General features: G+C 49.1%; 1 protein-coding gene across 1 annotated transcript in view; it reads right to left on the bottom strand.

Moving 5' to 3' along the window:
- The window catches only part of fibpa (fibroblast growth factor (acidic) intracellular binding protein a), a 101,487-nt gene that overhangs the window by 14,038 nt on the left and 61,770 nt on the right, over positions 1 to 25,679 (bottom strand). Inside the window, exons 5-7 of the mRNA XM_073031268.1 lie at positions 13,068 to 13,201; positions 2,281 to 2,389; positions 696 to 759 (exon numbers count right to left, since the gene is read on the bottom strand). Of these exons, the coding sequence (XP_072887369.1) occupies positions 696 to 759; positions 2,281 to 2,389; positions 13,068 to 13,201 (307 nt within the window). The remainder of the gene's footprint in view (positions 1 to 695; positions 760 to 2,280; positions 2,390 to 13,067; positions 13,202 to 25,679) is intronic.

Genomic DNA, 25,679 nt, shown 5'->3' with positions numbered 1-25,679 from the left:
AAGCTCAGCCCTCCTCCTCTCACGTCCGGGCTTGGGACTATCCAAGACCTCCCTCTTATGCTCCACCAAAAGAATTAAGCCATTCGGCCCTTCAAGTCTACTCCACCATGGCTGATTTATTACCCCTCTCATCCCCATTCTCCTGCCCTCCCTGTAATCTTTGACACCCTTACTAATCGAGAACCTGTCAACCCCATTTTAAATTACTTGGCCTGCACAGCCATGTATGGCAATGAATTCCACAGATTCACCAGCCGCTGGCTAAAGACCTTCCCTTTCTCCCATGGTCCTCTCTCCTCTCCTATCCGATTCCTCCTTCTTCAGCCCTTTACCTCTCCACCTATCACATTCCAGCTTCTTACTTCATCCCCCCTGCCCCCACCTTCCCCTTCTCCTGCCACCTTGTATTCCTCCCCCTCCCTGCCACCTTCTCATTCTGGTTCTTCCCCCCCTGCCCTTCCTTTCCAGCCCTGATGAAGGGTCTCGGCCTGAAACATCGACTGTCTATTCCTCTCCATAGACGCTGCCCGACCTGCCGAGTTCCTCGGGATTCCACCATGTTCTGAGCAATGTTTGAGCCAAAGCTTCCCCACCACCCTCGCAAAGAGTCACTACCAACTGTGGAAGGGCACTGGTCAGAGCACAGCACGACTGCCAAATGTCTTTTTTAAACAAATTGAACATGTTTACTTTACCTTAAAGTTTGCCTCCATTTCGTTGAAGACGCTGACTTTGCCCCTCACAGCAGTGCAGACCAAGCTGAGAGAAACACAGAGTCATCGATAATCAGAACACTTCACAGTTCAACATTCAATAGGAGAGGGCAGGGTCCCAGAGAAAGTTCCAGACCAGCGTTACGATGGGGGGGGGGCATTCGCCAAACAACGTTCTCTGTGTATGACCCCAGGAATGTGTGATGGGACGGTGTGGAGGGAGCTTCATTCTGTGTCTGACCCCGGGAGTGTGTGATGGGACGGTGTGGAGGGAGCTTCACTCCGTGTCTGACCCCGGGAGTGTGTGATGGGACGGTGTGGAGGGAGTTTCACTCCGTGTCTGACCCCGGGAGTGTGTGGAGGGGGCTTCACTCCGTGTCTGACCCCGCGAGTGTGTGATGGGACTGTGTGGAGGGAGATTCACTCGGTGTCTGACCCCGGGAGTGTGTGATGGAACGGTGTGGAGGGAGCTTCACTCTGTGTCTGACCCCGGGAGAGTGTGATGGGATGGTGTGGAGGGAGCTTCACTCCGTGTCTGACCCCGGGAGTGTGTGGAGGGGGCTTCACTCCGTGTCTGACCCCGGGAGTGTGTGATGGGACTGTGTGGAGGGAGATTCACTCTGTGTCTGACCCCGGGAGTGTGTGATGGGACGGTGTGGAGGGAGCTTCACTCTGTGTCTGACCCCGGGAGAGTGTGATGGGACGGTGTGGAGGGAGCTTCACTCCGTGTCTGACCCCGGGAGTGTGTGGAGGGGGCTTCACTCCGTGTCTGACCCCGGGAGTGTGTGATGGGACTGTGTGGAGGGAGATTCACTCTGTGTCTGACCCCGGGAGTGTGTGATGGGACGGTGTGGAGGGAGCTTCACTCTGTGTCTGACCCCGGGAGAGTGTGATGGGACGGTGTGGAGGGAGCTTCACTCCGTGTCTGACCCCGGGAGTGTGTGATGGTACGGTGTGGAGGGAGCTTCACTCTGTGTCTGACCCCGGGAGTGTGTGATGGGACGGTGTGGAGGGAGTTTCACTCCGTGTCTGACCCCGGGAGTGTGTGGAGGGGGCTTCACTCCGTGTCTGACCCCGGGAGTGTGTGATGGGACTGTGTGGAGGGAGATTCACTCCGTGTCTGACCCCGGGAGTGTGTGATGGGACGGTGTGGAGGGGGCTTCACTCCGTGTCTGACCCCGGGAGAGTGTGATGGGACGGTGTGGAGGGAGCTTCACTCCGTGTCTGACCCCGGGAGTGTGTGATGGGACAGTGTGGAGGGAGCTTCACTCTGTGTCTGACCCCGGGAGTGTGTGATGGGACGGTGTGGAGGGAGCTTCACTCTGTGTCTGACCCCGGGAGTGTGTGATGGGACGGTGTGGAGGGAGCTTCACTCTGTGTCTGACCCCGGGAGTGTGTGATGGGACGGTGTGGAGGGAGCTTCTCTCTGTGTCTGACCCCGGGAGTGTGTGATGGTACGGTGTGGAGGGAGTTTCACTCTGTATCTGACCCCGGGAGTGTGTGATGGTACGGTGTAGAGGGAGCTTCACTCTGTGTCTGACCCCGGGAGTGTGTGATGGGACGGTACCTTTTGTGTTGGTCTAACAGGTCCTTATCAGTGATGAGTACTTTCAGGTCCTTGAGGTCCTGCAGGAATTCCCTGTCCAGGTCCACATCCATGTCATCGACGTTGGAGTCTGCAGGAGAAACAGTCACACATCAGTGACCAGCCGCTGGACTGACTGACCACTCCAGCCCCAAAACCCTTTGTCACTCTGAACCCTGAGCAAAATTTCCAGTGTTGAAGAAATTTGACTGTGATCTTATTAATGTTTTAGATTTTTAGCTCTTCAGGTGCAGCAGGCTATCAAGAAGGCAAATGGGGGTGTCGGCCTTCATTGCTGGAGGGATTAAATTGAAGAGCAGGGAGGTCATGCTACAACTATACAGGGTACTGGTGAGGCCACACCTGGAGTACTGTGTGCAGTTCTGGTCTCCTTACTCGAGGAAGGATATACTGGCTTTGGAGGCCGTGCAGAGGAGGTTCACCAGGTTGATTCCAGAGATGAGGGGGGTTAGACTATCAGGAGAGATTGAGTTGCCTGGGACTGTACTCGCTGGAATTCAGAAGAATGAGAGGAGATCTTATAGAAAGATAAAATTATGAAAGGGATAGATAAGATAGAGGCAGGAAAGTTGTTTCCACTGGGAGGTGAGACTAGAACTATAGGACAAAGCCTCAAGATTCGGGGGAGTAGTTTTAGGACGGAGATGAGGAGGAACTGCTTTTCCCAGTGAGTGGTGAATCTGTGGAATTCTCTGCCCAATGAAACAGTGGAGGCTTCCTCAGTAAATATATTTAAGACAAAGTTGGACAGGTTTTTGCCTAGAAGGGGAATTGAGGGTGATGGGGAAAAGGCAGGTAGGTGGAGATGAGTCCGTGGCCAGATCAGCCATGATCTTATTGAATGGCGGAGCAGGCTCGATGGGCAAGATGGCCGACTCCTGCTCCTATTTCTTATGCTCTAATGTTCACACTGCTAAGAATGCCAACATTTATTTTGTGTTTGATGTTATGGCATTTGCCGAGCTGGCAATGAGCTTGCAGACATTTTATCACCAGTCGAGGTGACATCCTCAGTCCATAGTTGTTGGCGTTTCTCACTGGACGTGTTTGCTTTTACAATAGGCTCCCCATTCGCTTGCCTCGCTGCTGATTGGCTACCCCTTTGGATAACCTTTGAACTCTCTTGGCTCGTGTTTCTTTGGCTCTTCTGGGGCTTCGTAGACGGCGTGTATTTATTTACGCGGTCACCAGAAGAGAACCATGCGTCTAAAGATTCTCGTGCTTGCCCGCGCCAGAGCCGTCATGGTGTCCCGGTTAAAGTGCTGTCCTTCTCGAACGTCATGTACCGAGATCAGCGGCAGTGGATCATGTTTCCGCGCCCCCCCCCCCCCCCCCATTTTGTGCTCCCGTAAACGAGTTGAGAGTTTGCGTCCTGTCTGGACGACGCAGCTCGTGTCTCCGCAGTTGAAACTGCGCACCACACTGCTTTTGGGTGTATTTCTGGCTGCCCCATCACGGGAAGATTGTGCGGGCTTTGGAAAGAGTGCAGAACAGGTTTACCGGGATGCTTCTCAGAGTAAAGGGTGTCAGCTGTCAGGAGAGGCTGGACAAACTTGGCTGGTTTTCTCTGCAGCATCAGAGACGCAAGAGATTTATAATATTTTGAGAACTATAGACAGAGTAGGTGGTCAAACATAGAAACATAGAAAATAGGTGCAGGAGTAGGCCATTCGGCCCTTCAAGCCTGCACCGCCATTCAGTATGATCATGGCTGATCATCCAACTCAGAACCCTGTACCTGCTTTCTCTCCATACCCCCGATCCCTTTAGCCACAAGGGCCATATCTAACTCCCTCTTAAATATAGCCAATGAACCGGCCTCAACTGTTTCCTGTGGCAGAGAATTCCACAGGTTCACCACTCTCTGTGTGAAGAAGTTTTTCCTCATCTCGGTCCTAAAAGGCTTCCCCTTTATCCTTAAACTGTGACCCCTCGTTCTGGACTTCCCCAACATCAGAAACAATCTTCCTGCATCTAGCCTGTCCAATCCCTTTAGAATTTTATACATTTCAATAAGATCCCCCCTCAATCTTCTAAATTCTTGTGAGTATAAGCCTAGTCGATCCAGTCTTTCTTCATGTGAAAGTCCTGCCATCCCAGGAATCAATCTGGTGAACCTTCTTTGTACTCCCTCTATGGCAAGAATGTCTTTCCTCAGATTAGGGGACCAAAACTGCACACAATACTCTGGGTGCGGTCTCACCAAGGCCTTGTACAACTGCAGTAGAACCTCCCTGCTCCTGTACTTGAATCCTTTTGCTATGAATGCCAACATACCATTTCCCTTTTTCACCGCCTGCTGTACCTGCATGCCCACCTTCAATGACTGGTGTACAATGACACCCAGGTCTCATTGCACCTCCCCTTTTCCTAATCAGCCACCATTCAGATAATAATCTGTTTTCCTGTTCTTGCAACCAAAGTGGATAACCTCACATTTATCCACATTAAATTGCATCTGCCATGAATTTGCCCACTCACCTAACCTATCCAAGTCACCCTGCATCCTCTTAGCATCCTCCTCACAGCTAACACCGCCGCCCAGCTTCGTGTCATCCGCAAACTTGGAGATGCTGCATTTAATTCCCTCGTCTAAATTATTAATATATATTGTAAACAACTGGGGTCCCAGCACTGAGCCTTGCGGTACCCCACTAGTCACTGCCTGCCATTCTGAAAAGGTCCCGTTTACTCCCACTCTTTGCTTCTTGTCTGCCAACCAATTCTCTATCCACATCAACACCATACCCCCAATACCGTGTGCTTTAAGTTTGCACACTAATATCCTGTGTGGGACCTTGTCAAAAGTCAAAAGTGGCTCTCCCCTATCCACTCTACTAGTTACATCTTCAAAAAATTCTATAAGATTTGTCAGACATGATTTTCCTTTCACAAATCCATGCTGACTTTGTCCGATGATTTCACCTCTTTCCAAATGTGCTATTATCACATCTTTGATAACCAACTCTAGCATTTTCCCCACCACCGATGTCAGGCTCGATGTCGGTCTATAATTCCCCGGTTTTACTCTCCCTCCTTTTTTTAAAAAGTGGGGTTACTTTAGCCACCCTCCAATCCTCAGGAACTAATCCAGAATCTAAGGAGTTTTGAAAAATTATCACTAATGCATCCACTATTTCTTGGGTTACTTCCTTAAGCACTCTGGGATGCAGACCATCTGGCCCTGGGGATTTATCTGCCTTTAATCCCTTCAATTTACCTAACACCACTTCCCTACTAACATGTATTTCCCTCAGTTCCTCCATCTCACTAGACCCTCGGTCCCTTACTATTTCCGGAAGATTATTTATGTCCTCCTTAGTGAAGACAGAACCAAAGTAGTTATTCAATTGGTCTGCCATGTCTTTGTTCCCTATGATCAATTCACCTGTTTCTGACTATAAGGGACCTACATTTGTCTTGACCAATCTTTTTCTTTTCACATATCTATAAAAGCTTTTACAGTCAGTTTTTATGTTCCCTGCCAGTTTTCTCTCATAATCTTTTTTCCCTTTCCTAATTAAGCCCTTTGTCCTCCTCTGCTGGTTTCTGAATTTCTCCCAGTCCTCAGGTGTGCCGCTTTTTTTGCTAATTTATATGTTTCTTCTTTGGACTTGATACTATCCCTAATTTCCCTTGTCAGCCACGGGTGCACTACCTTCCTTGGTTTATTCTTTTGCCAAACTGGGATGAACAATTGTTGTAGTTCATCCATGCGATCTTTAAATGCTTGCCATTGTATATCCACCGTCAACCCTTGAAGTATCATTTGCCAGTCTATCTTAGCTAATTCACGTCTCATAACTTCAAAGTTACCCTTCTTTAAGTTCAGAACCTTTGTTTCTGAATTAACTATGTCACTCTCCATCTTAATGAAGAATTCCACCATATTATGGTCACTCTTACCCAAGGGGCCTCGCACGACAAGATTGCTAACTAACCCTTCCTCATTGCTCAATACCGAATCTAGAATGGCCTGCTCTCTAGTTGGTTCCTTGACATGTTGGTTCAGAAAACCATCCCGCATACATTCCAAGAAATCCTCTTCCTCAGCACCCTTACCAATTTGGTTCATCCAATCTATATGTAGATTGAAGTCACCCATTATAACTACTGTTCCTTTATTGCACACATTTCTAATTTCCTGTTTAATGCCTTCCCCAACCTCACTACTACTGTTAGGTGGCCTGTACACAACTCCCACCAGCATTTTCTGCCCCTTAGTGTTATGCAGCTCTACCCATATCGATTCCACATCCTCCAGGCTAATGTCCTTCCTTTCTATTGCATTAATCTCCTCTCTAACCAACAATGCTACCCCACCTCCTTTTCTTTCCTGTCTATCCCTCCTGAATATTGAATATCCCTGAATGTTGAGCTCCCATCCTTGGTCACCCTGGAGCCATGTCTCTGTGATCCCAACTATATCATATTCATTCATAACTATCTGCACATTCAATTCATCCACCTTGTTACGAATGCTCCTCGCGTTGACACACAAAGCCTTCAGGCTTGTTTTTACAACACTCTTAGCCCTTATACAATTATGTTGAAAAGTGGCCCTTTTTGCTTTTTGCCCTGGATTTGCCTTGGACGGCATGTATTTGCAGATAAACTTCATTTGTCAAACGTACCTCAGAACATACAGTGAAGTGTATTGTTTGTGCCAACGACCAATGCAGGATGTGCTGGGGGGTACGGCCCAGAATTGTCGCCACGTTTCCAGTGCCAACATAGCATTCCCACAACTTTCTAACCCTAACCTGTACGTCTTCGGAAGGTGGGAAGAAACATGTGATGTTACGGGAGCGGGGGGGATCTCACTGAAACCTACCGAATGTTGAAAGGATTAGATAGGGTGGAGGTGGAGGGGGTGTTTCCTATGGCGGGGGTATCCAGAACTAGAGGGCATAGCCTCAAAATTGAGGGGCGACTTTTTACAGCAGAGGTAAGGTGGAATTTTTTTTTAGCCAGAGAGTAGTGAATCTGTGGAATGTTCTGCCCCAGACTGCAGTGAAGGCCGAGTCCGTGGGTGTATTTAAGGTGGAAGTTGATCGTTTCCTGATCGGTCGGGGCATCAAAGGATATGGCGAGAAGGCAGGTGTGTGTTGGGAGGGATCCAGGATCAGCCATGATGGAATGGCGGAACAGACTCGATGGGCTGAATGGCCTAATTCTGCTCCTCTGTCTTATTATCTTAACATACAGACTCCTTACAAGCAGCGCAGGAATAAAACCCTGATTGTGTTAAACTAGGTGCCACACCTACTTACTGCCCGTCCCACCCCGGGCATTTAGGACAACCATGAAGGTCCTCCATCTTTGTCCACACCTTCGCACACAGGACTCTTCATCGCTGTTTCTGTAACAGTTTTTTTTTGACCAGTCAGGGTTGTTAGCCCTAAGCTGAACCCCAACCACTCTCCCCGCACCAGAACCTGGACCACTTTTAGTCTGGCCTATCTGGCAGGGGTGACCCTACCAAGAGTCAAAGCGTAAAGCCCTCCGGGAAAGCAGAGCTTCCAAGTCATCAGGGCAGGCAAGCCTCCAAGCCCTACAACAAGGCCCTGCCCTCTTGGAGGTCACCGCTGCACTACCATGCCTCTTTAAAGTGAGGGTGGAGAGATGTAAAGGAGGTTACAGGGAGTGGTGAGGGGCTGGAATGCAATCTCAGGGGTTGTGATGGAGGCAAATACTGGTGGCTATTAGGCTTTTAGCTAAAATCATGAATGGGCAGTGAATGGAGGGTCAAGGATCAAGTTCGTTTATTGTCTCCTTACTGTACATACGGAACGATGGTCTTCCACACCATGGTGCTCCCACAAAACATATCACACACAGCACATCGACCAAAATAATATCATAAATAGGTTATTAAAATATAAATCAAAATGTCTGTAGCGCACGGCACAGGTAAACAGTACAGTGAACAGCTCATTGTCCTAGTGAGGAGGCCTCAGTGGTGGCAGGGTATTCATTAGCCTCGCAGCCCAAAGGAAGAAGCTATTAGCCAATCTACTCCTGGTGCTCCTGTACCTCCTTCCTGACGGTTATGGGTCAAACGATCACATGGGCCGAGGATCTCACGTGGTCTGTGCATACCGGCTGTGCTGAAAAAGGTAAACCAGCGCCTCTTTCACCTCAGACAGTTGAAGAAGTTTGGTGTGGGCCCCCAGTTCCTAAGAACTTTCTACAGGGGCACAATTGAGAGCATCCTGACTGGCTGCATCACTGCCTGTTATGGGAACTGTACCTCCCTCAATCGCAGGACTCTGCAGAGTGGTGCGGACAGCCCAGCACATCTGTAGATGGGAACTTCCCACAATTCAGGACATTTACAAAGACCTGAAGGGTGTAAAAAGGGCCTGAAGGATCACTGGGGACCCGAGTCACCCCAACCACAAACTGTTCCAGCTGCTCCCATCCGGGAAACGGTACCACAGCATAAAAGCCAGGACCAGCAGGCTCTGGGACAGCTTCTTCCACCAGGCCGTCAGACTGATTAATTCAATACAATTGTATTTCTATGTTATATTGACTATCCTGTTGTACGTACTATTTATTATAAATGACCATAAATTGGACATTTAGACGGAGACATAGCGTAAATATTTTCACTCCTAATGTATAGGAAGGATGTAAGTAATAAAGTCAATTTAATTCAAGGAGTTTCTGGGATGGGCGGTACAGTTCCTCAACATGCTTCAGACCCTTCGTTTGTGACAAAGACGTGGAGGGGAGATTCTCTCAGCGATTTTTACTGTCCGCTGTGGGGGCTTGCGGTCCGATGCCTTGCAGCTTCCGCACCACGCAACAATGCAGCCAGACGGGATGCTCTGGATGGTGCTCCCGCTGGAAGTTAACAGGACGGGGGCGGGGAGCCGAGCACGCGGCATCCTCCGCGGAAAGCGGACATGCCGCTGTGCCTTCTCGACTAGTGAGGAGGTGTCGTGGGTCCAGGTTAGATCGTGTGCAGGCAGAAGAGATTTGGTGTGACCGGCCACCATGTTTGGCACAGACATTGTGGGTCAGATGGCCTGTTTCTGTACTGTACTGTTCTACGTTGCACGTAAATGTTTATATATAGCAGTGACGATGAAGGAACCATGACAGATTTCCAAGCTGGAAGGCTGCTGGACCAGACAACATTCCTGGCAGAGTGCTCAGAGGATGTGCAGACCAGCTAGCAGATGTTCTCACTGAGATCTTCAACATCTCCCTGAGCAGCGCCACCGTTCCAACGTGCTTCAAGGCCGCCACCATCGTCCCCGTGCCGAAGAAGTCTTCAGTGTCCTGCCCAAATGACTACCGTCCCGTTGCACACATCCATCATCATGAAGTGTTTCGAGAGGCACTTTATGAGGCATATCAAGATCCTGCTGCCCCACTCACTGGACCCCCTGCAGTTTGCATACCGTCCCAACTGCTCAACAGATGACGTCATTGCCACCACCCTCCACCTGGCCCTAACCCACCTGGACAAAACAGACACATACGTTCGGATGCTGTTCATAGACTTCAGATCAGCATTCAACACAATCATCCCTCAGAAACTGATTGGAAAGCTGAGCCTACTGGGCCTGAACACCTCCCTCTTCACTGGATCCTAGACTTCCTGACTGGGAGACCTCAGTCAGTCCGGATCGGGAGCAGCATCTCCAGCACCATCACACTGAGCACGGGGGCCCCCAGGGCTGTGTGCTCAATCCACTGGTGTTCACTCTGCTGACCCACGACTGTGCTGCAACACACAGCTCGAACCACATCATCGATTTCACCGATGACACGACCATGGTGGGTCTCATCAGCAAGAACGACGAGTCAGCTTACAGAGAGGAGGTGCAGCGGCTAACAGACTGGTGCAGAGCCGACAACCTGTCTCTGAATGTGAACAAAACAAAACAGATGGTTATTGACTTCAGGAGGGCACGGAGCGACCACTCCCCGCTGAACATCGACAGCTCCTCGGTAGAGATCGTTAAGGGCACCAGATTTCTTGGTGTTCACCTGACGGAGAATCTCACCTGGTCCCTCAACACCAGCTCCATAGCAAAGAAAGCCCAGCAGCGTCTCTACTTTCTGCAAAGGCTGAGGAAAGACCATTTCTCACCCCCATCCTCATCACATTCTACAGGGGTTGTATTGACAGCATCCTGAACAGCTGCATCACTGCCTGGTTCGGAAATCGCACCATCTTGGATTGCAAGACCCTGCAGCGGATAGTGAGGTCAGCTGAGAGCATCAGGGTCTCTCCTCCCGCCATTACGGACATTTTCACTACACGCTGAGAAATGTAACAGTTTCTTCCCCCAACCTATCAGACTCCTCAATACCCAGAGCCTGGACTGACACCTTACTGCCCTATTGTCTTGTTTATTATTTATTGTAATGCCTGCACTATTTTGTGCACTTTATGCAGTCCTGGGTAGGTCTGTAGTCTAGTGTAGTTTTTTTCTGTGTTGTTTTTTATGTAGTTCAGTCTAGTTTTTGTACTGGTTCATGTAACACCATGGTCCTGAGAAACATTGTCTTGTTTTTACTATGTACTGTACCAGCTGTTACAGTCAAAATGACAATAAAAGTGACTTGACATGAATGTTCCCTCCAAGGTGTGCGTACACACGCGCACACGCACACGCACACGCACACGCACACGCACACACACACACCCCACCTACCTACCTTCTGCTACTAGTGCACAAAGGAATTTAAACTGCGCACAGAAGGTTGTCACCCTCTAACAAAGGTCAATAGTATTACATGCTGTCACACCGGATACGAGAAATAAGACTCACTGATGCATATTATTTCTGTTTCTTTTAAACAACGAACAACAAACTGGACTTGATAGTTCATCATTCTTACAATAGCTTCCTGAAAATTCATTAGAAATTAAATATTTTATGCATGCTGTTATCACTGGGCAAAAATGAGAATGCACAGCGCACACTGGTCATGACCAGAGGGAACATCGCTGGTGCAGAAATCTTGTCTGTCTTGATTTCGCAGCTCCAGAGACCCGGGTTCGGTCCTGACCTGTCTATCTGATGCACCATCAATAACTCACTCTGAGACGTAAGAAGCGAGATATCGGCTTTTATTGACTGGAAGAATGAACAACACTACATCCTGGAGAAAGAGGCCGGGCTTAGGCCTCAGTCGCCTTTATACAGGGGTCTGTGGGAGGAGCCACAGGAGCAGTCAGCAGGGGTCTGTGGGAGGAGCCACAGGAGCAGTCCAGACAAGTATATGTAGTTCACCACACTATCCATGGCCTCCTCTACTGTCAAGATGAAGCCACACTCAGATTGGAGGAACAACACCTTATATACCAGCTGGGTAGCCTCCAACCTGATGGCATGAACATTGACTTCTCTAACTTCCGTTAATGCCCCTCCTCCCCTTCTTACCCCATCCCTTATTTATTTATCTCTCTCTCCCCACCCTTTTTTCTCTCCTTTTTTCTCTCTCTCTCTCTGCCCCTCTCACAATCACTCCTTGCCTGTTCGCCATCTCCCTCTGGTGCTCCTCTCCCCCATTCTTTCTCCCTAGGCCTCCCGTCCCAGGATCCTTCCCCTTCTCCAGCTCTGTATCCCTTTCGCCAATCATCTTTCCAGCTCTTAGCTTCATCCCACCCCCTCCGGTCTTCTCCTATCATTTCGGATCTCCGCCTCCCCCTCCCCCTTTCAAATCTCTTACTACCTCTTCTTTCAAGTTAGTCCTGACGAAGGGTCTCGGCCCGAAACGTCGACAGTGCTTCTTCCTATAGATGCTGCCTGGCCTGCTGCGTTTTGTGTGTGTTGCCCAACCTGAAGGAACTCTGTCCGTGCTGCATCCCAGGACTTTGAATTTACTTTATTATTTATTTAGAAGCACGGTCCAACGACTCTGCATCGCCCAATTACACCCACGGGATCAACTAACTACTGACCTGGACATCTTCAAAATTCAAAAGTTCAAAGTACATTCATTATCAAAGTGTGCAAACATTATACATCCTTGAGATTTGTCTTACAGGCAGCCAGAAGAAACCAAAAAGAACCCATGAAGGAAAAGAAGACTGCCAATGTGCAGAGAGAAAAATAAAGACAAATTGTGCAAACAATAAAATAAATGGCACTCAGAATGAAAGTGATTCCATAGACACGAATCGAGTAAACATCACGGGGCAACAAGCAGAACCAGCCCGACCTTCACCTCTGGTCCCAACACCCTGCCTTTTCAATCTGTGTTTAAATCATCCAAACATCAGGTCTCTCTTCGCTTTGATACGCTCTGGGCCTGGACCCCGCCACCACATTTCAGCCCATTCCCAACTTACCCAAATCGGCCCAGCATTTCGATCGATCCAACCTCGGGCCTCTCCTCGCTCTCAGTTTAGAGGGACGGGCCTGCACTCTTCCTCACTTCTGCTCACCCTGCCCATGCTTTTCGAACACCCGGAGTCACAGGGAGAATGTATAAACTCCTCACAAAGGCAGGTGGGAGTGGAACCCCGGATCGCTGCCCGTGCTTTTGGAATGCGGGAGAAAGTTGGAACACCCGGAGTCACAGGGAGAATGTATAAACTCCTCACAAAGGCTGGTGGGAGCGGAACCCCGGATCGCTGGCTCTGTAACAGAGTTTTACTAACTGCTACGCAGAAGTCGAGGCAGAAATGACCAACGCTATCGCGAAAGTTTGAATCAGAGACTCCCTGGCAAGACACACACCCATGTTTCGGTGCGGCCCGTGAAACTCTCACTCACCCACGGCCCCCACGGTCCAGTTCTGTATCAGCTGCTCGGCGCAGCAGGCGAAGTCCTCGAAGGTCAGGTACTGAAGCTTCTTCTTCCCAGTCTCGAAACGGCTGTTGGCGAAGAACACCACGGCGGCGTAGTCACTGCAGGGAGAGGGGACATAGAGTCACACGGCTCTGAAACCAGCCCTTCAGCCCAACTCCTCCGTGCCGGCTAAGCGAGTCCCACTTTCCCTGGAAACCATCCCAATCCACGTACCTGTCCAAATGCCTTTTCTATGTTGCCTGACCTGCAGAGCTCCTCTAGTACTTTTATTGATTCAGAAGTGCAGCACGGTTAACGGGCATTTCCTACCCAATGAGCTCACACAGCCTAATCACACCCAGTTCATCTACTAACCCACACTTGGAGCAGACTCGATGGGCCGAATGGCCTAGTTCGCTCCTATGCCATATGGTCTACAAAAAGCCACACAGTCACAGAGAGGACATACAAACTCCTTACAGGGATTGAACCGTGGTCGCTGATGCTCACTGATAGGCTGCTTTTCTGCCCTGTTTTGTGCATGTGTGGCACTGGAGCTCCAGCTCGTGTCAAACGGTTGTTGTGTCGCGTCGAGTGTGGTAGCGTAGTGGGTCGTGCTTGTCACTCTCACTCTCAGCTCCCACGGCTGGCCAGCCGCCTGGCGGAAAGGAGAGCTGAACGTGTCAGTCTCTCCCTGCCAGTACACGGCCTCTCCCACAGCAAGCCTCACGTTGCGCCTCCTCGCCGGGGACACACACGGAACCGAACTCCTCTCGGACTCGGGCCGAACTACAGGGGACGGGGAGGAGGTCCAGCCCCTGCACGCAGGCCCACCGGTGTGTGGACGCGCCCTGGTGCCCGTGAACCAGATCCCCAGCGGTGGGTAAATAGCCCCACTGCCTCGGGAGAGACGAAGGCTACGGGAGTAAAACCCAGACAGTACATCCGGAGTGGAGCCCCTAAGGCGGCTGGACGTCACTGAACATCCTCCCGGCAGCTCCTGGTGCCAAACGCATCGCTTCATGAGCTTTCCTTTGGACTCCACTGGTGAGGCCGAGAGGGGGATCCTGACGACTGGGCATCTCAGGGTCTCCACACCTTCCACCCAGGCTTGTGATGATGATCAGCACTCATTGCCCCTTGAGCCAACCAACCACAGCCACATGGAGTTCCAACAGCTGCAGATAAATTGGGCTTAGAAGAATGCTTGGGGGGGGGGGGGGCGGCGGGGAATTCCTCTCATTAGCTGGAGAAACTAAAATATATATTTCACACGGGAAGAGGCTATTCAGCCCACTGAGCCTATTCCAGCTCTCAGCAAAACCTCATTCCCCTGCTTAATTCCCAGTAATCTATTCCCCTGACACCCTCATAGACAGCTGCAGCATGGAAACAGGCCACTCAGCCCATCAAATCCATGCTGACCACCAAGAACAGATATACAGGAAGGTACCAGAAAAGGGCCAGTAACATCATGAAGGATCTCACTCACCCTGTTCACGGACTGTTTGTCCCTCTCTCATCAGGGAGGAGGCTACTACCGTCAACGGCAATACCACCCAACTCAAGAAGTTACTTCCCCCGAGCAAGAAGACTGATCAACACTTCCACCCGCTAACCCACCCCTCCACACCCCCCACCACCACTACTTTATCATTTCCTGTCACAGTCACCTTACACTCCTGTACATTGGAGAGAGATAGGAACAGACAAGTTAGAAAAGCGTTTAATTGGAGTAAGGGGAATTATGAGGCTGTCAGGCAGGAAATTGGAGGCTTGAATTGGAAGCAGATGTTCTCAGGGAAAAGTACAGAAGAAATGTAGCAAATATTCAGCGGATATTTGTGTAGAGTTCTGTATAGGTACATTCCAATGAGACACGGAAGTTATGGTAAGGTACAGGAACCATGGTGTACAAAGGCTGTATTAAATCTAGTCAAGAAGAAAAGAAAAGCTTACAAAAGAGAGCCAGAAGGGGCCACGAGAAGGCCTTGGTGGACAGGATTAAGGAAAACCCTAAGGCATTCTACAAGTATGTGAAGAGCAAGAGGATTAAGACGTGAAAGAATAGGACCTATCAAGTGTGACAGTGGGAAAGTGTGTATGGAACCAGAGGAAATAGCAGAGGTACTTAATAAATTCTTTACTTCAGTATTCACTATGGAAAAGGATCTTAGTGATTGTTGTGATGACTTGCAGCAGACTGATATGCTTGAGCATGTAGATATTAAGAAAGAGGATGTGCTGGAACTTTTGGAAAGCATTGTTGGATAAGTCACCAGGCTACTGTGGGAAGCGAGGGAGGAGATTGCTGAGCCTCTGGCGATGATCTTTGCATCATCAGTGGGGGTGGGAGAGGTTCCGGAGGATTGGAGGGTTGCGGATGTTATTCCTTTATTCAAGAAAGGGAGGAGAGATAGCCCCAGAAATTATAGACCAGTGAGTCTTACCTCAGTGGTTGGTAAGTTGATGGAGAAGATCCTGAGAGGTGGGATTTATGAACATTTGGAGAGGTATAATATGATTAGGAGTAGTCAGCATGGCTTTGTAAAGGGCAGGTTGTGCCTGACGAGTCTGATTGAATTTTTTGAGGATGTGACTAAACACAATGATGAAGGAAAAGCAGTAGATGTAGTGTATATGGATTTCAGCAAGGCATTTGATAAGGTACCGCATGCAAGGCTTACTGAGAAAGTAAGGAGGTATGGAATCCAAGGGGGACATTACTTTGTGGATCCAGAACTGGCTTGCCCGCAGAAGGCAAAGTGTGGTTGTAAACAGGTCATATTCTGCACGGAGGTCGGTCACCACTGGTGTGCCTCAGCGATCTGTTCTGGGACCCTTCCCTTAGTGATTTTTATAAATGACCTGGATGAGGAAGTGGAGGGATGGGTTAGTAAATTTGCTGATGACACAAAGGTTGGAGGTGTTGTGGATAGTGTGGAGGGCTGTCAGAGGTTATAATGGGACACTGATAGGATGCAAAACTGGGCTGAGAAGTGGCAGATGGAGTTCAACCCAGATAAGTGTGAAGTAGTTCATTTTGGTAGGTCAAATATAATGGCAGAATATAGTATTAATGGTAAGACTCCTGGCAGTGTGGAGGATCAGAAGGATCTTGGGGTCCAAGTCCATAGGACACTCAAAGCAGCTACACAGGTTAACTCTGTGGTTAAGAAGGCGTATGGTGTATTGCCCTTCATCAATCGTGGGATTGAGTTTAAGAGCCGAGAGGTAATGTTGCAGCTATATAGGACCCTGGTCAGACCCCACTTGGAGTACTGTGCTCAGTTCTGGTCGCTTCACTACAGGAAGGATGTGGAAGCCATAGAAAGGGTGCAGAGGAGATTTACAAGGATGTTGCCTGGAATGGGGAGCATGCCTTATGAGAATAGGCTGAGTGAACTCGGCCTTTTCTCCTTGGAGCGACGGAGGATGAGAGGTGACCCGATAGAGGTGTACAAGATTATGAGAAGCATTGATCGTGTGGATAGTCAGAGGCTTTTTCCCCAGGGCTGAAATGGTTGCCACAAGAGGACACAGGTTTAAGGTGCTGTGGACATCTCATCAGGGGTAAGTTTTTTTTACTCAGAGAGTGGTGAGTGTGCGGAATGAGCTGCTAGCAATGGTGGTGGAGGCAGATACGACAGGGTCTTTTAAGAGGTTTTTAGATAGGTACATGGAGCTTAGTAAAATAGATGACTATAGGTAAACCTAGTAATTTCTAAGGAACATGTTCAGCACAAGTTTGTGGGCCGAAGGGCCTGTACTGTGCTGTAGGTTTTCTATGTTTCTATAGTAACACTTTGTGGACATACAATCAATAAGGTATCTTCTGAATTTATAGTTATTGAGTTATTATTATTGTGTGCTTTATCTTTTGTGCAGGGTTTTTTCGTGCTGCATCAGATCCGGAGTTACAATCGTCGAGCACCTCTGCACCATCGGCCACAAGCTGAACTCCCCGGCGGCCAAACATTTTAATTCCAATTCCCATCCCCTTTGTGACATGTTGGTCTGTGGCCTCCTCTTGTGCCATGATGAGGGCACCCTCAGGGTGGAGGAGCAACACCTTCTATTCTGTCCGTCTGAGTAGCCACGATGGCATGAGTATCGATGTCTCCTTCCCCCACACCACCTCTATTCCGCACTCTGACTTCTTCTCATCTGCCTATGCCTTCCCCCTGGGTCCCCTCCTCCTTCCCTTTCTCCCATGGTCCACTCTCATAGAAACACCGACAACCTACAGCACAATACAGGCCCTTCGGCCCACAAAGCTGTGCCAAACGTGACCCTACCTTAGAATTACCTAGGCTTTACCCATAGCCCTCTATTTTTCTAAGCTCCATGTAGCCATCCAGGAGTCTCTTAATCCGCCTACACCACCATCACCGGCAGCCCATTCCATGCACTCACCACTCTCTATGTGAAAAACTTACCCCTGACATCTCCTCTGAACCTACTTCCAAGCACCTTAAGACTGTGCCCTCTCACACTAGCTATTTCAGCCTCTGACTATCCACACGACCAATCTTGTACTAATTATCTTGTACACCTATCAGGTCACCTCTCATCCTCTGTCGCTTCAAGGACTTTTCTCCTCTCCTATTAGATTCCTTCTCCTCCAACCCTCGACTTTTCCCACTCACCTGACTTCATCTATCACCTTCCAACTAGCCTTCTCTCCCTCCCTGCGCCTTTTTGTTCTGGCATCTTCCCCCTTCCTTCTCAGTGCTGAAGAGGAGTCTGGCCTGAAACATCAACAGTTTATTCATTTCCACAGATGCTGCCCGACCTGCTGAGTTCCTCAGCTTAGCAATCTTTTCATTCTCCTTCAAGCTAAATTACATCAAACAATCTTGACCACCCATTTACCACCCCTATGTCAGGTCCCATTTACTTCACTCTCCAGCAATCCCATCCGCTCCCCCACCAGATTCCACCCATCACCCACACACTGGGGATAATTTACAGCTTGTAGGGATGTGGGAACACGTAGGCAAAACAGTCAGTGACGGTTCAACCTTCAAAGTAAATTTATTTGTCTAAGTATACATATCATCGTACACAGCCCCAACATTCATTTTCATGCAGGCGTACTGAATAACCCCACAAAAAAATAATAACCATAATAGAATCAGTGACAGCCCGTGCCAAGCTCAGTGGTGAGCAGAATGCTTTCCAGTACAGGCAATCTGGGTTCAATTCCTGATGCTGCCCGTAAGGAGTTTATAAGTTCTCTCCCCGTGACCGCGTGGGTTTCCTCCAGGTGCTCTGGTTTCCTCCCAAAGTCCAAAGACGCACCAGTTGGTAGGTTAATTGGTCATTGTAATTTGTCCCGTGAATAGGTTAGGGCTACGATCTGTGGGTTGCTGTGTTAGTTCGCAGGGCCGGGGGGGGGGGGTGGGGGGTGTGGGGGAGGGACAGGTGGACAGGCAGAGGCATTCAACCAGTGCGCAAAAGAAACGCACCCACACGCGTCCCTGTGCTCTACCTGCTGCCCCATCGAGCTGGCAGAGGGGTGTGTGGGGAAAGGCATTTCCATTCCTTTGACGGACAGGCGTGCAAAGTCTAACAAATAGCACGTCCTGCTTCAGGCGGTTCGCACTCTCGTGTGGAGCGTGCCCGCCTCGTAGTGGCAGGACCCAAATGCACAGGAGGAACGCTCAGCGGTGAAGCTGGTGGGAACCAGGCAGGACGTGGGTACATTATGAGTTGCCTCTCCTGCTGAAGAACAAGCACCCACGGCCTCAGTGGGCCAGGTGTTGGGACCCCCTCCCGCACTCCCGGGGATACGCGTGAATCGACTGATCATTGCGGAACAGGAGGCAGCACACCTGATAGGGGGCATGCAGTGCCCTATTCCTTTTCCTTATGCCTGATGTATAACACAGAGGCTGTGTACAAGGAGGGCCAGAGTCACCTCTACTTCCTGAGGAGACTGAGGTCCTTTGGAGTGTGCAGGCCTCTCCTTCACGTGTTCTACCGGTCTGGTGTTGCCAGTACAATCTTCTATGCGGTGGTGAGCTGGGGCAATGGCATCAACACGGGTGATGGCAACAGGCTCAATAAACTGATTAGAAAGGCCTGGCTCTGTTATAGGAGACACACTGGACACACTGGAGACTATGGTAGAACAAAGGACCTGACGGAAAATAGTGGCGATTCTGGACAATATTTCTCACCCTCTGCACGCCACCTTGGCTGAACAGAGGAGCACTTTCAGTAACAGACAGAGACAACTACGCTGCTCCAAAGAGCGATATACGAGGTCATTCTTACCCTCGGCCATTGGGCTCGATAATGAGTCAACCTACAGCCGGGGAAGTGATGATCCCCTCCTGTTAAGACTGTTTGAGGTAACTTTTTTTTTATTCCTTCTTACTTCTCTTCGAATATTCGTATATCCGTGCACTCATAATGCTACTGTGACCCTGTAATTTCCTCTGGGCTCAATAAAGTATCTAGTGGGAGGGAGTGAGTCTCCGAGATTTCACTGTAGCACGACCGTGACTCTCAGCGCCCAAAATGTCCCAAGTGGCAGAGTGCTCTAATACCGACACAGGTCCAATACCGACACAGGAACATTACCGACACAGGAACATTACCGACACAGGTCCAATACCGACACAGGTCCAATACCGACACAGGTACATTACCGATACAGGAACATTACCGACACAGGAACATTACCGACACAGGTCCAATACCGAAACAGGAACATTACCGACACCGGTACATAACCGACACAGGTCCAATACCGACACAGGTACATTACCGACACAGGAACATTACCGACACAGGAACATTACCGACACAGGTCAAATACTGTCACAGGAACATTACCGACACAGGAACATTACCGACACAGGTCCAATACCGACACAGGAACATTACCGACACAGGTACATTACCGACACAGGTCCAATACCGACACAGGTCCAATACCGACACAGGAACATTACCGACACAGGAACATTACCGACACAGGAACATTACCGACACAGGTACATTACTGACACAGGTACATTACCGACACAAGTCCAATACTGACACAGGTCCAATACTGACACAGGTACATTACTGACACAGGTACATTACTGACACAGGTCCAATACCGACACAGGTACATTACTGACACAGGTCCAATACCGACACAGGAACATTACCGACACAGGTCCAATACCGACACAGGTACATTACTGACACAGGTCCAATACTGACACAGGTACATTACTGACACAGGTCCAATACTGACACAGGTACATTACTGACACAGGTCCAATACCGACACAGGAACATTACTGACACAGGTCCAATACCGACACAGGAACATTACTGACACAGGTCCAATACTGACACAGGTCCAATACCGACACAGGAACATTACTGACACAGGTCCAATACTGACACAGGTACATTACTGACACAGGTCCAATACCGACACAGGAACATTACTGACACAGGTACATTACCGACACAGGTCCAATACCGACACAGGTCCAATACCGACACAGGTACATTACCGACACAGGTACATTACCGACACAGGTCCAATACCGACACAGGTCCAATACCGACACAGGAACATTACTGACACAGGTACATTACCGACACAGGTCCAATACCGACACAGGTCCAATACCGACACAGGTACATTACCGACACAGGTACATTACCGACACAGGAACATTACTGACACAGGTCCAATACCGACACAGGAACATTACTGACACAGGTCCAATACTGACACAGGTCCAATACCGACACAGGAACATTACTGACACAGGTCCAATACCGACACAGGTACATTACCGATACGGGTCCAATACCGACACAGGTCCAATACCGACACAGGAACATTACTGACACAGGTACATTACCGACACAGGTCCAATACCGACACAGGTCCAATACCGACACAGGTACATTACCGACACAGGTACATTACCGACACAGGTCCAATACCGACACAGGAACATTACTGACACAGGTCCAATACCGACACAGGAACATTACTGACACAGGTCCAATACTGACACAGGTCCAATACCGACACAGGAACATTACTGACACAGGTCCAATACTGACACAGGTACATTACTGACACAGGTCCAATACCGACACAGGAACATTACTGACACAGGTACATTACCGACACAGGTCCAATACCGACACAGGTCCAATACCGACACAGGTACATTACCGACACAGGTACATTACCGACACAGGTCCAATACCGACACAGGTCCAATACCGACACAGGAACATTACTGACACAGGTACATTACCGACACAGGTCCAATACCGACACAGGTCCAATACCGACACAGGTACATTACCGACACAGGTACATTACCGACACAGGTCCAATACTGACACAGGTCCAATACCGACACAGGAACATTACTGACACAGGTCCAATACTGACACAGGTACATTACTGACACAGGTCCAATACCGACACAGGAACATTACTGACACAGGTCCAATACCGACACAGGAACATTACTGACACAGGTCCAATACTGACACAGGTCCAATACCGACACAGGAACATTACTGACACAGGTCCAATACTGACACAGGTACATTACTGACACAGGTCCAATACCGACACAGGTACATTACTGACACAGGTCCAATACCGACACAGGTACATTACTGACACAGGTCCAATACTGACACAGGAACATTACCGACACAGGTCCAATACCGACACAGGTACATTACTGACACAGGTCCAATACTGACACAGGTACATTACTGACACAGGTCCAATACTGACACAGGTACATTACTGACACAGGTCCAATACCGACACAGGTCCAATACCGACACAGGTCCAATACCGACACAGGAACATTACTGACACAGGTCCAATACTGACACAGGTCCAATACCGACACAGGAACATTACTGACACAGGTCCAATACTGACACAGGTACATTACTGACACAGGTCCAATACCGACACAGGAACATTACTGACACAGGTACATTACCGACACAGGTCCAATACCGACACAGGTCCAATACCGACACAGGTACATTACCGACACAGGTACATTACCGACACAGGTCCAATACCGACACAGGTCCAATACCGACACAGGAACATTACTGACACAGGTACATTACCGACACAGGTCCAATACCGACACAGGTCCAATACCGACACAGGTACATTACCGACACAGGTACATTACCGACACAGGTCCAATACCGACACAGGAACATTACTGACACAGGTCCAATACCGACACAGGAACATTACTGACACAGGTCCAATACTGACACAGGTCCAATACCGACACAGGAACATTACTGACACAGGTCCAATACCGACACAGGTACATTACCGACACAGGTACATTACCGACACAGGTCCAATACCGACACAGGTCCAATACCGACACAGGAACATTACTGACACAGGTACATTACCGACACAGGTCCAATACCGACACAGGTACATTACCGACACAGGTACATTACCGACACAGGTCCAATACCGACACAGGAACATTACTGACACAGGTCCAATACCGACACAGGAACATTACTGACACAGGTCCAATACTGACACAGGTCCAATACCGACACAGGAACATTACTGACACAGGTCCAATACTGACACAGGTACATTACTGACACAGGTCCAATACCGACACAGGAACATTACTGACACAGGTACATTACCGACACAGGTCCAATACCGACACAGGTCCAATACCGACATAGGTACATTACTGACACAGGTCCAATACTGACACAGGTCCAATACTGACACAGGTCCAATACCGACACAGGAACATTACTGACACAGGTCCAATACTGACACAGGTACATTACTGACACAGGTCCAATACCGACACAGGTCCAATACCGACACAGGTACATTACTGACACAGGTCCAATACTGACACAGGTCCAATACTGACACAGGTCCAATACCGACACAGGAACATTACTGACACAGGTCCAATACTGACACAGGTACATTACTGACACAGGTCCAATACTGACACAGGTCCAATACTGACACAGGTCCAATACCGACACAGGAACATTACTGACACAGGTCCAATACCGACACAGGAACATTACTGACACAGGTCCAATACCGACACAGGAACATTACTGACACAGGTCCAATACCGACACAGGAACATTACTGACACAGGTACATTACCGACACAGGTCCAATACCGACACAGGTCCAATACCGACACAGGTACATTACCGACACAGGTACATTACCGACACAGGTCCAATACCGACACAGGTCCAATACCGACACAGGAACATTACCGACACAGATACATTACCGACACAGGTACATTACTGACACAGGTCCAATACCGACACAGGTCCAATACCGACACAGGTCCAATACCGACACAGGAACATTACCGACACAGGTCCAATACCGACACAGGTACATTACCGACACAGGTCCAATACCGACACAGGAACATTACTGACACAGGTACATTACCGACACAGGTCCAATACCGACACAGGTCCAATACCGACACAGGAACATTACCGACACAGGTCCAATACCGACACAGGTACATTACCGACACAGGTCCAATACCGACACAGGTACATTACCGACACAGGTACATTACCGACACAGGTCCAATACCGACACAGGTCCAATACCGACACAGGAACATTACCGACACAGGTCCAATACCGACACTGGTACATTACCGACACAGGTACATTACCGACACAGGTCCAATACCGACACAGGTACATTACCGACACAGGTCCAATACCGACACAGGTCCAATACCGACACAGGTACATTACCGACACAGGTACATTACCGACACAGGTCCAATACCGACACAGGTCCAATACCGACACAGGTCCAATACCGACACAGGTACATTACCGACACCGGTACATTACCGACACAGGTCCAATACCGACACAGGTACATTACCGACACAGGAACATTACCGACACAGGTCCAATACCGTCACAGGAACATTACCGACACAGGAACATTACCGACACAGGTCCAATACCGACACAGGAACATTACCGACACAGGTACATTACCGACACAGGTCCAATACCGACACAGGAACATTACCGACACAGGTCCAATACCGTCACAGGAACATTACCGACACAGGTACATTACCGACACAGGTCCAATACCGACACAGGTCCAATACCGACACAGGTACATTACCGACACAGGAACATTACCGACACAGGAACATTACCGACACAGATACATTACTGACACAGGTACATTACCGACACAGGTCCAATACCGACACAGGTCCAATACCGACACAGGTACATTACCGACACAGGAACATTACCGACACAGGAACATTACCGACACAGATACATTACTGACACAGGTACATTACCGACACAAGTCCAATACTGACACAGGTCCAATACTGACACAGGTACATTACTGACACAGGTACATTACTGACACAGGTCCAATACCGACACAGGTACATTACTGACACAGGTCCAATACCGACACAGGTACATTACTGACACAGGTCCAATACTGACACAGGAACATTACCGACACAGGTCCAATACCGACACAGGTACATTACTGACACAGGTCCAATACTGACACAGGTACATTACTGACACAGGTCCAATACCGACACAGGAACATTACTGACACAGGTCCAATACCGACACAGGAACATTACTGACACAGGTCCAACACTGACACAGGTCCAATACCGACACAGGTACATTACTGACACAGGAACATTACTGACACAGGTCCAATACTGACACAGGTACATTACTGACACAGGTACATTACCGACACAGGAACATTACTGACACAGGTCCAATACTGACACAGGTACATTACTGACACAAGTCCAATACTGACACAGGTACATTACTGACACAGGTCCAATACCGACACAGGAACATTACCGACACAGGTACATTACCGACACAGGTCCAATACCGACACAGGAACATTACCGACACAGGTCCAATACCGACACAGGTACATTACCGACACAGGTACATTACCGACACAGGTCCAATACTGACACAGGTACATTACCGACACAGGTACATTACCGACACAGGTCCATTACCGACACAGGTCCAATACCGACACAGGTCCAATACCGACACAGGTACATTACCGACACAGGTCCAATACCGACACAGGTCCAATACCGACACAGGTACATTACCGACACAGGTCCAATACCGACACAGGTACATTACCGACACAGGTCCAATACCGACACAGGTACATTACCGACACAGGTACATTACCGACACAGGTCCAATACCGACACAGGTCCAATACCGACACAGGTACATTACCGACACAGGTCCAATACCGACACAGGTACATTACCGACACAGGTACATTACCGACACAGGTCCAATACCGACACAGGAACATTACCGACACAGGTACATTACCGACACAGGTCCAATACCGACACAGGTACATTACCGACACAGGTACATTACCGACACAGGTCCATTACCGACACAGGAACATTACCGACACAGGTCCAATACCGTCACAGGAACATTACCGACACAGATACATTACCGACA

The sequence above is a fragment of the Hemitrygon akajei genome, chromosome 28 (assembly GCF_048418815.1).
Source record: "Hemitrygon akajei chromosome 28, sHemAka1.3, whole genome shotgun sequence".
Lineage (NCBI taxonomy): Eukaryota > Metazoa > Chordata > Chondrichthyes > Myliobatiformes > Dasyatidae > Hemitrygon > Hemitrygon akajei.
This window is presented reverse-complemented; position numbering and strand designations above follow the sequence as displayed.